The sequence below is a fragment of the Bos mutus genome, chromosome 11, assembly GCF_027580195.1.
Source record: "Bos mutus isolate GX-2022 chromosome 11, NWIPB_WYAK_1.1, whole genome shotgun sequence".
NCBI classification, from domain to species: domain Eukaryota; kingdom Metazoa; phylum Chordata; class Mammalia; order Artiodactyla; family Bovidae; genus Bos; species Bos mutus.
This window is the reverse complement of record NC_091627.1, coordinates 63,190,200-63,204,110: the sequence shown is the minus strand read 5'-3', so window position 1 is coordinate 63,204,110 and position 13,911 is coordinate 63,190,200. Positions and strand designations below refer to the sequence as shown.

At 39.9% G+C, this 13,911-nt stretch overlaps 1 protein-coding gene and 1 pseudogene across 3 annotated transcripts in view; both read left to right on the top strand.

The window, feature by feature from the left end:
• The first annotated feature begins 738 nt into the window (after positions 1–738).
• The window catches only part of PAPOLG (poly(A) polymerase gamma), a 33,979-nt gene continuing 20,806 nt past the window's right edge, over positions 739–13,911 (top strand). For 2 of the 3 annotated variants that reach the window (XM_070379528.1, XM_005889033.3), the window contains exons 1-5: positions 739–981; positions 3,057–3,218; positions 4,696–4,762; positions 12,549–12,630; positions 12,859–12,968. In XM_070379528.1, coding sequence (XP_070235629.1) covers positions 965–981; positions 3,057–3,218; positions 4,696–4,762; positions 12,549–12,630; positions 12,859–12,968 — 438 coding nt within the window. In that variant the 5' untranslated portion in view covers positions 739–964. The remainder of the gene's footprint in view (positions 982–3,056; positions 3,219–4,695; positions 4,763–12,548; positions 12,631–12,858; positions 12,969–13,911) is intronic. The other variant, XM_070379529.1, reaches the window with a different exon arrangement.
• LOC138989988 (large ribosomal subunit protein eL39-like) lies at positions 6,877–12,501 on the top strand (annotated as a pseudogene).

Below are 13,911 nucleotides of genomic sequence, written 5' to 3'. Positions count from 1 at the left end.
ATAAATCACGGGGAGGTACTTCGAGGTGAACAGTTAGTCTCCAATTTACAACCTCGCTTCACTCCCAGGTAATTATAAAGTCACACGTTTCTAGGTGAGACCTTCTCACGGCATAATCGCCTCAAGGAATAGATTGATTAGACTACACATAACTGATTAAAATAAAGGTGTAGTATAATGGAAGAGTTAATATAATATTTGCTAGGCAAAGTTGTGTAGTTTTTAAAAACATATGACATAGGCTTTCACAAGATAAACAAGGAATACATGTTCCAAGTTACCTTCCAAGCAGTTAGCCTGGATAGACAGTCCCACGGACCATGGAGGGAACCAAACTCTCTTCCAGACCGGCGTTTGCAGCCCAAGCTGTGGGCGGGGCCACTGAGCCTGCTGCAGCTGCTAAGTCGCGTCCGACTCTGTGCGACCCCATAGAAGGCAGCCCAACAGGCTCCTCCGTCCCTGGGATTCTCCAGGCAAGAATACTGGAGTGGGTTGCCATTTCCTTCTCCAATGCATGAAAGGGAAAAGTGAAATTGAAGTCGCTCAGTCGTGTCCGACTCTTAGCGACCCCATGGACTGCAGCCTACCAGGCTCCTCGGTCCACAGGATCCTCTAGGCAAGAGTACTGGAGCGGGTCGCCATTGCCTTTTACCGGGACCTAAAGCAGGAGGGGGCGGGGTCGAGGGCGGGCCCAGGCCCCCCCCATGGGCGGGGCCGCGGCGGCCGAGAGGCAGGCTGGGAAGCGGCGCCATATTGGCGTCGGCCGCGCTGTATTGTCATAAATAGAGCCGGTTTTGTGGTGTTCTCACTACTCGGTTGGATGCCTCGGCTGTAGTAAGTGAGAGAGTGAGCGTTCAAGCGAGTTACAAGCAAGCGGAGGAAACTGGACAGGAGGAGAAGGGAAGAACAAGAACAGGACTCCAGAGCGAAAGACAACTCGCCGGTGAGGGAGACGCAGGAAGCGATGAAAGAGATGTCTGCGTAAGTAGTGGGGGGCGGCGGTTGGGGGTGAGGTAGAACTGGGTGGGCTGGGGTGGCCAGCACGGACCCCGTTTCCGTTCCCTGGCTCTCGCGTCCTGCCCAGAGCTCTCGTGTAGTCTCCTTTCCCCCTCTCGACCGGTCGGCAAGGGCACCTCCCCTACACCCGGCGGCTCACCTGTCCAGACTCGGGGACTCTAGAAGTCCCCATCTGTTCCCTGGCTGCCCTGTCTCCGAGGACGCCCCAGACTAGGTTGCGGCGGGAGAAAGGCCCGTGTGTCTGTGGGGAAAAATTGTCGGTCACTCTCCTGCCCCCAGCGCTGTCTGAGCCGGTCTCTGCTCCTGTCTGCATTGGCGCAAATACCATCCCCCTACCTCCCCCGCCTCCCTTCCTGACCGGCTGTCTCCAGGTCTTCTGGAGTGCATTCACTCCTATCCCAGCCCATGGGTTTCTCTTCTTAGTCAGGCTTTGGTTTTTTCACCCTTCCCTCATCTCCCCACCTATCCACAGTACATCTGCCAGTCTGTACCTCCTGGTCATACTTTGATAAGTCAGGAACAGTGTCGGTCCTTGGCAAGATTTTGTTGTAACTTCTTACATTTTGGTTTATTAGCAAATAATTTAAACATACAGAAAAATGCTTAAAATAACATAATAGCATCATTTACGTAGCTATCATCCATCTCCCAAAGTATAACGTTCCGTGTGTGTGTGTATACACATATCTTTAGTTAAAAGAAACCGAACATACTGAATACATCTGAAGGAATTCTGTTACCTCCTCCTCTAGGCCCATTCACCTCTCTCCCTGGAGTTCCCCACGGTTCTGAATTTGATGCTTATGCGGCATATTTTTTTAATGCTATTACTGCATATGTATATGTCCATAATCAGCATTGTTTTACTTGTTTTAAACTTTATATGACTAGTACCACACTTATTATTCAACAACTTCTTTAGCGCAACATATGTTTGAGATTTGTCCATGATAGTATTTTTCAGCTCTAATTAATTCACATTAATATTGTATTTCTTTGTAGAGATACATTCTGATTTAGTCCATTTCCTGTTAGTGATTGTTTTAGGTTTTTTCTAGGTTTTTTTTTTTTTTAATGTCACAGTGTGGTAGTGAACATTTTTGTACATGTCTCCTTGTGCACTTATCCTAGAATTTCTCCAGAGTGTTTACTTCTCCAGGGATTGTGTCACTTGCTTTTGTTTTCCTCTCTAGATGAGAGAGGTTCAGAACCATGGGTTTGGAATTTTAATGCTAGTAGACAAGATAGTGGCAACCCACTCCAGTGTTCTTGCCTGGAGAATCCCAGGGACAGGGGAGCCTGGTGGGCTGCCGTCTATGGGGTCGCACAGAGTCGAACACGACTGAAGTGACTTAGCATAGCATAGGGACCTTGATGGCCAGCATTTTCCACACAGAGATAAGAAACTGGGACTCAAGATCATAGTTGGTATCATAGACTTCATTTAGACAGTGAAAAGAACAATTAACGAGTCACAGAATGTTAGGACTATAAACTCTGATGGATGCAATGGATGTTAATAGGTTTCTCAGGGACACATCTAGTGATTTCTTTTTAAAAGCTAGAGTATTTCATAAGGACCTTCTAATCAAATAATTTTGGTTTTTTTTCCTGGGGTTGGGGGCATTGTTTTTTACTTAGAGCTTTCTTTCAAGTGGCTGACTGCTTTTCAAAGGTGGTACTTGACTTAAGTCTGCAGGGTGTAGTCAAGGTGGCCCTGGCCCCGCTCCCATTCAGGCTCTTTGCATTTGAGCTGAGTGGTGTTGGCACAGTTGTCCTGATGCCAACACAGGCTGCTTTTGACTTGAAAAGACATCCTAACCATGAAAGCTTGAAGCAGAATGAATAGTCCTTCATCTCCATAAGCGCAAAATATCCTTTTTTCCTTAAAAAAAAAAAAAAGAAAAAGGAGGGGGGCGGCCAACCAATAGTACTGAGTAAACTTTTAAGGTAGCTAAATTAATGAGTGGATTGAGAGAGTTAATGTATCAGTAAATGAAACTTTAAATTTTTTCTGCTCTTTCATTTTTCTTGAACAGAAACACCATGCTGGACAGCCAGCGTCAACAAAAGCATTATGGAATCACCTCTCCAATTAGCTTGGCATGTCCTAAAGAAATTGATCATATTTACACACAGAAATTAATTGATGCCATGAAACCATTTGGAGTGTTTGAAGATGAGGAAGAATTGAACCATAGGTATGTCATTTAAAAATGCAAAGTATTTTACAGTACATTCTTTAGTCATTACTCTATAAACATATGTTCATGTACCAGTGATGTCCCTGTGTAGGGATATAAAAATGACAAAATGAAAAGAACACTTTGCCTTCCTAGAGCTTAGAGGAGGAAACTTAACAATTAGCCAAGTAAGTAAAATAAACACAGTGTTAACATATGACAATTGCCGGCTGAGAAAAATGAAGCTGAGACTGGAGGTTGTCAAGGAAGTCTTCATTGACATTTGAGGGAAATTTTGAAAGTGAGGAAAGAGCTCTGTGGATTTGATGGAAGAGCAGTCTAGGAGAGGTTTGCGATAGGACCGTACCTAGTATTTTTAAAAAATAATAGATAGCAAGGTAACCTAGGTATATGACATAGAGTGAATAAGAAGGGGAATGTGGGCTTAAAGAAAATGAGATGGGAAAGAGCTTGGAGGGAAAGGTCATTTAGGACCTTGAAAACCATTATAAAGGTTTTGGCTTTTACTCTGAGATGGGAAGCTCTTAGGGTTTTGAGCAGCAGATTGACATGATTGATTCATGTTTAACACAGTCACTCTGGCTGCTTTACTGAGACTAGTCTGCAGAAGGGTCAAAGTCAGAAACAGGGAAACTAGTTAGGAGACTGTTCCAGTAACCCAAGGAAGAAATGGTGACCGGAACTAGGGGGATGGCAGTGGAGGTGATAAGAGATAGTAGAATTCTGGATGTCTTTTAAGGTACATCTTCTGGATGTCTTGTTTAATAACTGGAATGGGGAAAGTGGGGGGCATCAAGGATGATGCCAAGATTTTTGGTTTCAGCAGCTGGAAGGATGAGATTCCATTACCTGAGAAAGGCTGAGGGAGAAGCAAGTTTGGACACATTGGGAATTCAGTTTCTCATGTGTTATCTTTGAGATGCCTAAACTTTTTTTTTTTTTAATTTGGATTTGGATATGCCATTGGTTGCAAGTTTGTTTTAATATCAAATTGCTTTTATTAAGTTAAATTTTTTATAAAAAATTAGCCAATAAATAATTTGCCTGTTTTTATTATCCAAAAACTTGTAACTATCAATGAGAGTGCTGACTTCTACTATTACCACACTGAATTGATTTTATTCCATAGTAAGGCCAAGAAAGTTGACAGTTCAGTTGGCCTCTGCAGCCTTATTGAAGGTAATTTTGATTTTTTTTTTAACTAGGCTTTTTGAATTTTGAAAAAATAGCTCAAAAACCAAAATACTATCATCACATTTATCGTCTCTTTGGAACTCTTAGGAACCTAAGAATGCCAAAGAGATGTGCCTTGTGTCAACAGATGTGATAGCATTAGCACGTGTATAATATGCTTTTACTCTAGCACCAACATAAAGGTACTGCCTATATGTTTAATTACTTTTTAAAATACTGTTTGTTTTTGGTGGGGGTTTTTTGTTTGTTTTCATCTAAAGCATGTTATCTTTTATTATAGGCTGGTTGTTCTTGGTAAACTCAACAATCTAGTAAAAGAATGGATTTCTGAGGTCAGTGAGAGTAAGGTAAGACTCTAAATTGAATTCATAGTTTCATTGTGTTCTGGTAACAAAATGCAGAGTTGAGAATGATCAAAAATAGATAAACATTTTTAGTATACTTAGAAATGAATTGTTCTAGACAGTTGAAATGAAGAGAAAGTCACTTAGTCATGTCCAGCTCTTTTTCACCCCATGGACTGTATAGTCCATGGAATTCTCCAGGCCAGAATACTGGAGTGGGTAGCCATTCCTTTCTCCAGGGGATCTTCCAAACCAGGGATTGAACCCAGGTCTCCTGCATTGCAGGTGGATTCTTTACCGGCTGAGCCATCAGGGAAGCCCTCTAGACAGTTGAGTCCTAAATAAATGAGGATTTACCCCAGAGGTAGCCAGTGTCTGACTACATTTCCACATAAATGTCTTCCTTGACTCACATGTAGTAAACCAAACTTTAAATACTGAAATTTTAAAAGCCAGATTTCAGAATTCTTGTGAAATACCAGGTATGGCAGCACTGGGCCTTTCTTGGGGCAAGGCCAGAAGAGGCTTGAATGGAATTGGGCTACTCCCCTCCGGTGCCTCATGGTCCCCATTACTCCCTGCTCTCTCAGACATAGCAATTGTCGATTATCAGTTTCTGTGTTTCTTACGTGTATACTTTCCTCATTTGCTTACCTGCCTGGCCTAGGAGACGTTGGAGTTTGCAAACCCTAATTTATAATTATACTGCTTTTTTCCCCTCCAGTAGCTTAACTTTTTTCCTTCTAAAATCAATTACATATCTCTTTGCTTTCTTAGAATCTTTTGAATATAATTGAATTCATTTGTTTGGGACTCTTCATTGGCTGTAGTAAAATGAGATAGGGCATGTTCAACTGGATAATACTGTTTGTCCCTTTACTAAGTGGCTCAGACTGTTGTATTTTAGATTTTTAGTTTTAGTTTTTTTTTTTTTTTTTTTAATAGTTTTCCCATCTCTTAACAGCTGCCAGCTGAAAGTTAAGGGCTCACAGCAGTAGTGTCTCTGTAAAATCCCTTTCTGCCCATTAATTTGCATCAGTTTAGAAATTACACACCTGTTAGAATTCTTTTACAACTTTTATTTCCTTTTGTAACCTTTGATATATGTATAAAATTGGTTCTTTCAAGCAGTGGGCTCTGAATAAGGTTATGAGGGACTGTGCTAAGTCTACAGTCATTGTGTTTAAATAAATGATCTTTACACTATTGACTTTTTCTGCCAAATGACTATCTGGCTCATTTTTGAGCTCGCAGCAGGGTTATCAATAGTTGAAGTTTTCTGTTAGGTTGAATTCTGAGCATGTGAAATGCTAGTCATGAGTAGTTAAAAAAAAAAAATCATGCTTGTTTCTCTGCTACTAGCTGATCAACTCTTTAATAAACTTGTCTTATTCACTTGCACAACCTCAGGACAGAGCTCAGGCATTGAATGAATGTTGGGGAACCTGTTGTCTCTGTCTATAATCAGCCCATAATTGCTGTGGGTATGCAAACCAGATACACAGCTTGCTAGAATTGATTTAAAATCAGAGTAACAAGCTTTTTGACTTCTTGTGTTGTCTTTATGTCATGTAATGTGGTTATACTGAGGTCTTTGCTCTCATACATATTCTAGGATACATCAAGGGAAGTCAAGTGTTTACTGTTCACAAAAAAGGGCTAGATACTTTATTGAGAGATGCACCTAACTAATTTTCTTACTGGGTGGATTTTTTGCACCTAAAAGAAGAATTAGTAGAATCCGTTCCAAGGTCAAAGGTTTTTTTTGATTTTTTAAAATTGCTTTCCCATCATTTTATTCACATCAGTACTTTAATTTACAGATTTCACTAGCTGGTTTCCATTTAATTCCTAGGCATAAAACCATTGTTAAAAATTTGAGGCATTTACACTATTTGATTTTTTTTTAAAGCAAAATACAGTTATTTTTAAAAAATTTAATTGGTTTTAGCATCTTCCTTTCCATAGACACAATGATTGGTCATTTTCAATATCATAATTCTCTGTCATTTATACCTATTTTATATGGAACATATCCAAAGGATTTGAGTTAGATCAAATATCATTTTACTATTCTGTGCATAGTTGGAATATTTAAACTTTAAACAATCTAGAACTCCAAACCATTTTAGTTAAATACTGTGGTTTGTGGTGCAAGTCTTTTGCTCTGTTTATCACTTTCTCATAAATCATGAAAGAATCATGCTTTTCAAAGTGGGAAAGTAAACTCAACAGGGCTTCTCTATCCTTTTGTTTCAGTTAGTCATTAATAATTTTATTAGCGCCTTTCTAGCTGTAAAATTTGTGGTACTCTTGAAACATACCTATTAAACAGAAAGTAACAAACATAATATCCTGTTATACAGATTAATCAAATTAATTAGTGCATACCACTCTTTGGAACTTGGACTAGGCATTTTGGGGAAATGCCTAGAAATAGTAGATATAGTTCTCACCTTCAAGGAATGTAAATATAGTTGAAGTGATGAAACTAACATACAGGGAAGAAAAAAAGTAAATGTAGTATGAAAGAGCACATAGTGGGGAAAAGAGCTTATAAAGAGGAGGGTAATCGAAGAATGCTTCATGAGGAAGGTGGGACTTGAAGTGAACTTTGAAAAATAGATGGAATTGAGATAGCAGAAAGGACAGCAAGCATTTGAGGCAAAAGTGAAAGTGTTAGTCACTCAGTCATGTCTGACTCTTTGCGACCCCATGGACTGTATGTAGCCCCCCAGGTTCCTCTGTCCATAGGATTTTCCAGGCAAGAATACTGGAGTGGGTTGTCATTCCCTTCTCCAGGGGATCTTCCCAACCCAGGGATCAAACCCGGGTCTCCTGCATTACAGGCAAATTCTTTACCAGCTGAGCCATCAAACCGTTGGCCTATTTAAGGCAAGGAAAATGGCAAATGCAATGGAAAGGAGACTAGGTTATGTAACATGTTGGCAGTTGGAGCTTCAGAAGGGAAGATCAAGAAACAAGGCAAGAAAGATCCTACTTTTCTCTTCTCCGCCATCCTATGTACGGTTGAGTTCTCTCCTCACCATATCTTCTCACAAGACTTTCAGGATAAAGTGATTGCTGGCCAAGAAACAAAAGCAGAATTGTCCCGTTCCTCAATGGATTCGAATGAAAACTGGCAATAAAATCAGGTACAGCTCCAAGAGAAGACATTGGAGAAGAACCAAGCTGGGTCTATAAGAAGCAAGCTGGGTCTATAACATGTGGCACACATGTTAAGACCACTTTTTTAAGCAGCTGAACCACAGTGAGAACATCACTACTGTAATGCTTGGCTCCTGATATTTCTTATTTCCTCACTATCAGTCTGAGACTCAGTAATAAATATGAAACGTTGGGAAAAAAAAAAAAAAAAGATCCTTAAGAGCATACCATCAAAGTCTATAGGATCCAAGGATCAGTATCCAGAAAAGAATGTATTGGCAAGTTTTGAGCAAAAGAGTTATGTGATAGAGTTAAAAATATCAGCCAGTGAATTTTTTACAAAATGGGATTTAGAAATAAAGATTAATGGCAAGAGAGTAACTTATGATACTATTAAATAGCACAGAATGGAGGTGGGTGGGGAGGAAGTGACGTGTAAGGAATATAATTTAAGACTTAGTAATCCAGGAAAAACAATAATAGTTTATAGGTATGGGCAGTAAGGAAAACGAGGAACAGAAAAAGTGATCTCAGAAGGAGGGATATCTGGTTTATCAGTCATGGTTACTGAGGTGAATCAGAAAGTGTGAGTGAAAATATCTGATGGGCACTTAGAATTGGCTCTACAAAGCGGTGAAAAGTAGCATTGTAATTCTGATACAGCCCAAAATATGTAAAGTTTTTAGATTACCTCTCATGAGGAGATCGTTTTAAGAATGACCCCCCTTGTAGAAATATTATGGAGCTAGAATCAAGAAATTAAGCATATCTGTCACAGAAACTAAAGGGGAGATGGAATTAGTCAACTATGCTAACTAGAGAGCTGAAAGTGCATTAATTTAGTAGTTGAGGGTTCTACTATTGAGAGTCACCAAGGAGTCAAAGACAGGCAGTTGAAGGGGACAAGTAAGGTCAAATGATAGAAAACATTTTTCTTAAGATAAGGATATATGCATCTCTGTGTGTGTGTATGTGATATATGCATCTGTGCGTGTCCCCTCAGTCGTGTCTGACTCTGTGACTCCATGGACTGTAGCGTGTCAGACTCCTCTGTACATGGGATTTACCCAGCAAGAATACTGCAGTGGGTTACCACTTCCTCCTCCAGGGGATCTTCTTGACCCAGGGATCTTGTGTCTCCTACATTGGCAGGCAGATTCTTTACCACTGTGCCACCAAAGAAGCCCATGTATGCACGTATACTGGACACAAATTTGTTTTGTCTGTCCTCTGAGAATACCTTCATTACTTCAAGCTACAATCAAAAAACTATAAATCTCAGCTCACTAAATTTGACAAATGTAGTATGTATCAGTAGCATTTAGGCAGTTTTTTTAAAAAATTGAGGTATAGTTTATTTATAATATATAAATGTTAGGTATACAACATAGTGGTTTGCAATTTTTAAAGGTATACTCCACTTAAAAATTATTTTAAAATATGACTATGTTCCGTGTGCTGTACAGTGTGTCCTTGTACTTTATTTTATACATAGTAGTTTGTACCTCTTAATCCTCTACCCCTCTTGTGCCCCTCTCCCTACTGGTAACCACTATTCTCTGTATCTACAAGTCTGTTTCTTGCTGTTATATTCACTTGTTTTTTACATTCACATGTAAGTAATAACATAGAATATTTGTCTTTCTCTGTCTGACTTACATAAGCATAATACCCTTGAAATCCATCCATGTTGTTGCAGATGGCAAAATTTTATTTTTTTATGGCTGAGTAGTAGTCCATTATACACACACTACATCTTTACCCATTCTTCTGTTGATGGACATTTAGGTTGCTTCCATGTCTTGGCTACTGTAAATAATGCTGCAATGATCATGAGGGTAGTAGTTCAGTCACCCAGTCTTGTTCGACTCTGCAACCCCATGGGCTGCAGCACACCAGGCTTCCCTGTCCATCACCAGCTCCCAGAGCTTGCTCAAACTCATGTCCATCGAGTCAGTGATGGCATCCAACCATCTCATCCTCTGCTGTCCCCTTCTCCTCCTGCCTTCAATCTTTCCTAGCATCAGGGTCTTTTCAGATAAGTCAGTTCTTCACATTAGGTGGCTGAAGTATTGGAGTTTCAGCATCAGTCTTTTCAATGAATATTCAGGACTGATTTCCTTTACTATGGACAGATTGGATCTCCTTGCTGTCCAAGGGAGTCTCAAGAGTCTTCTCCATCACCACAGTTCAAAAGCATCAATTCTTTGGTGCTCAGCTTTCTTTATAGTCCCACTCTCACATCCATACATGACCACTGGAAAAACCACAGCCTTGACTATACAGACCTTTGTCAGCAAAGTGATGGCTCTACTTTTTAATGCTGTCTAGGTTGGTCATAGCTTTTCTTCCAAGGAGCAAGCATCTTTTGATTTCATGGCTGCAGTCAACATCTGCAGTGATTCTGGACCCCAAGAAAATACAGTCTATCACTGTTTCCATTGTTTCCCCATCTATTTGCTGTGAAATGATGGGACCAGATGCCATAATCTTCATTTTTTGAATGTTTAGTTCTAAGCCAGCATTTTCACTCTGCTCTTTCACTTTCATCAAGAGGCTCTTTAGTTCTTCTTTGCTTTCTGCCATTAGGGTGGTATCATCTGCATATCTGAGGTTGTTGATATTTCTCACAGCAATTTTGATTCCGGCTTGTGATTCATCCAGCCCCACACTTATGATATATTTTGCATAGGAGCTAAATAAGCTGGTGACAATATACAGCCTTGACATACTCCTTTCCCAATTTATATATGTTACAATTTAGATGTGTACCCACATGAGGGAACATATCTTTTTGAATTAATGTTTTTATTTTCTTCTGATACATTCCCAGGAGTGTGATCCAGTAATTGTTAGATCATATGGTAGCTCTATTTTTAGTTTTTTTAAGGAATCTTCCAATTGTTTTCTACAATGGTTGCACTAATATACTGATCAGATCAGATCAGTCGCTCAGTTGCGTCCGACTCTTTGCGACCCCATGAATCACAGCACGCCAGGCCTCCCTGTCCATCACCAACTCCCGGAGTTCACTGAGACTCATGTCCCTCGAGTCAGTGATGCCATCCAGCCATCTCATCCTCTGTCGTCCCCTTCTCCTCCTGCCCCCAATCCCTCCCCAGCATCAGAGTCTTTTCCAATGAGTCAACTCTTCGCATGAGGTGGCCAAAGTACTGGAGTTTCAGCTTTAGCATCATTCCTTCCAAAGAAATCCCAGGGCTGATCTCCTTCAGAATGGACTGGTTGGATCTCCTTGCAGTCCAAGGGACTCTCAAGAGGCTTCTCCAACACCACAGTTCAAAAGCATCAATTCTTCGGCGCTCAGCCTTCTTCACAGTCCAACTGTCACATCCATACATGACCACAGGAAAAACCATAGCCTTGACTACACGAACCTTTGTTGGCAAAGTAATGTCTCTGCTTTTGAATATGCTATCTAGGTTGGTCATAACTTTTCTTCCAAGGAGTAAGCGTCTTTTAATTTCATGGCTGCAGTCACCATCTGTAGTGATTTTGGAGCCCAGAAAAATAAAGTCTGACACCGTTTCCACTGTTTCCCCATCTATTTCCCATGACGTGATGGGACCGGATGCCATGATCTTCATTTTCTGAATGTTGAGCTTTAAGCCAACTTTTTCACTCTCCACTTTCACTTTCATCAAGAGGCTTTTGAGTTCCTCTTCACTTTCTGCCATAAGAGTGGTGTCATCTGCATATCTAAGGTTATTGATATTTCTCCCGGCAGTCTTGATTCCAGCTTGTGTTTCTTCCAGTCCAGCGTTTCTCTTGATGTACTCTGCATATAAGTTAAATAAACAGGGTGACAATATACAGCCTTGACGAACTCCTTTTCCTATTTGGAATCAGTCTGTGGTTCCATGTCCAGTTCTAACTGTTGCTTCCTGACCTGCATACCAATTTCTCAAGAGGCAAGTCAGGTGGTCTGGTATTCCCATCTCTTTCAGAATTTTCCACAGTTTATTGTGATCCACACAGTCAAAGGCTTTGGCATAGTCAATAAAGCAGAAATGTTTTTCTGGAACTCTCTTGCTTTTTCAATGATCCAGCGGATGTTGGCAATTTGATCTCTGGTTCCTCTGCCTTTTCTAAAACCAGCTTGAACATCAGGAAGTTCACAGTTCACATATTGCTGAAGCCTGGCTTGGAGAATTTTGAGCATTACTTTACTAGTGTGTGAGATGAGTGCAATTGTGCAGTAGTTTGAGCATTCTTTGGCATTGCCTTTCTTTGGGATTGGAATGAAAACTGACCTTTTCCAATCCTGTGGCCACTGCTGAGTTTTCCAAATTTGCTGGCATATTGAGTGCAGCACTTTCACAGCATCATCTTTCAGGATTTGGAATAGCTCAACTGGAATTCCATCACCTCCACTAGCTTTGTTCGTAGTGATGCTTTCTAAGGCCCACTTGACTTCACATTCCAGGATGTCTGGCTCTAGGTCAGTGATCACACCATCGTGATTGATAGATTCCCATAAATAGTTTATAAGGATTACTTTTTCTTCACATCCTCACCAGTGTTTATTAGAGCACTTAGGCAGTTTTAATGCTAAATAATTTGAATAATTGAATGCCTTTTATATTTTTTTATTTTATTTTAGAATCTTCCACCTTCTGTTGTGGCTACTGTTGGTGGAAAGATTTTTACTTTTGGCTCCTATAGACTTGGAGTACACACCAAAGGTAATTCCTTTTCTGTGTTTTACTGGTAAGAACTTTGAAAAACAAACTTATTTATTGTTTATAATTAGAAAATGGGGGGGGATTCCCATTATCTCATCACTCAGAGTTAATCAGTGTTAACATTTTCCTATACTCATCTTACATAGTTTCTTCTGTACATTATGTTTTTGTTTATAAAAATGTAATACATACTCAATATACTGTTCCTAATAACACTTTGATTTGCAGGAGCTGACATTGATGCACTTTGTGTAGCCCCAAGACATGTGGAGAGATCTGATTTTTTTCAGTCTTTTTTTGAAAAGTTGAAACATCAAGATGGCATTAGAAACTTAAGAGTAAGTATACTGTTATTTAATATTTTGAATTTGTTAACAAATAACAGCAAAAGCTAGGGCTTGTGATGACTGATATATTTTAAAAGTTGCTATATCTTAAAATAATGGATGGTGAGTTAAAACATGAGCTTTTTTTTTAAAATTGGAGGATAATTGCTTAAAATGTTGTATTGATCTCTGTCATACAACAACGTGAATCTGCCGTAAGTATAGATATGTATCCTCTCCCTCTTCAGCCTCGCTCCCTCCCCATCCCCATCCCATTCCTCTGGGTTGTCACAGAGCACCAGACTGAACTCCCTTTGTTACAGAGCAGCTTCCCACCAGCTCTCTGTTCTACTCGTGGTAGCGTATATATGTCAGTGTTACTCTCCCAGTTTGTCCCCCACCTCTTCCCCACTCTGTGTCTGCCCTGCAAATAGGTTCACCAGTGCCATTTTTCTAGGTTCCATATTTGAGTTAACATAGGATATTTGTTTGTGTTTTTCTGACTTCACTCTGTATAACAGGCTCTAGGTTCATCCACCTTAGTTCAGCTGTCTCAGATTTGTTCCTTTTTAAGATTGAGTAATATTCCATTATATATGAAAACATGAGCTTTTTAGTTATACAGATCTTGATTGAGTCTAAAATCTACCACATATTAAATAGTGGATTTTGGTCAAGTTACCTATTCTCTCTGAGTCTCAGTTTCCTTAGCTATAAAATGACAAGCTAGTGATAACTTTCTTATAAAGTTTTTTGGAGGATTGATGAGATAATTTACATAAATCAGTTACTGTAATATCTGGTAAATGGTTGTTGCCTATAAAATTGTGGCTCCTATTATGTGTAAGGTTCTATTAGTAACTCTTTATGTGTATATCTAGCTATTCATTCAGCAAATAAAATCTCAGCACCAGTGATTCATCCAATATGGCCTTAGTCCCACAAATACAAGAGT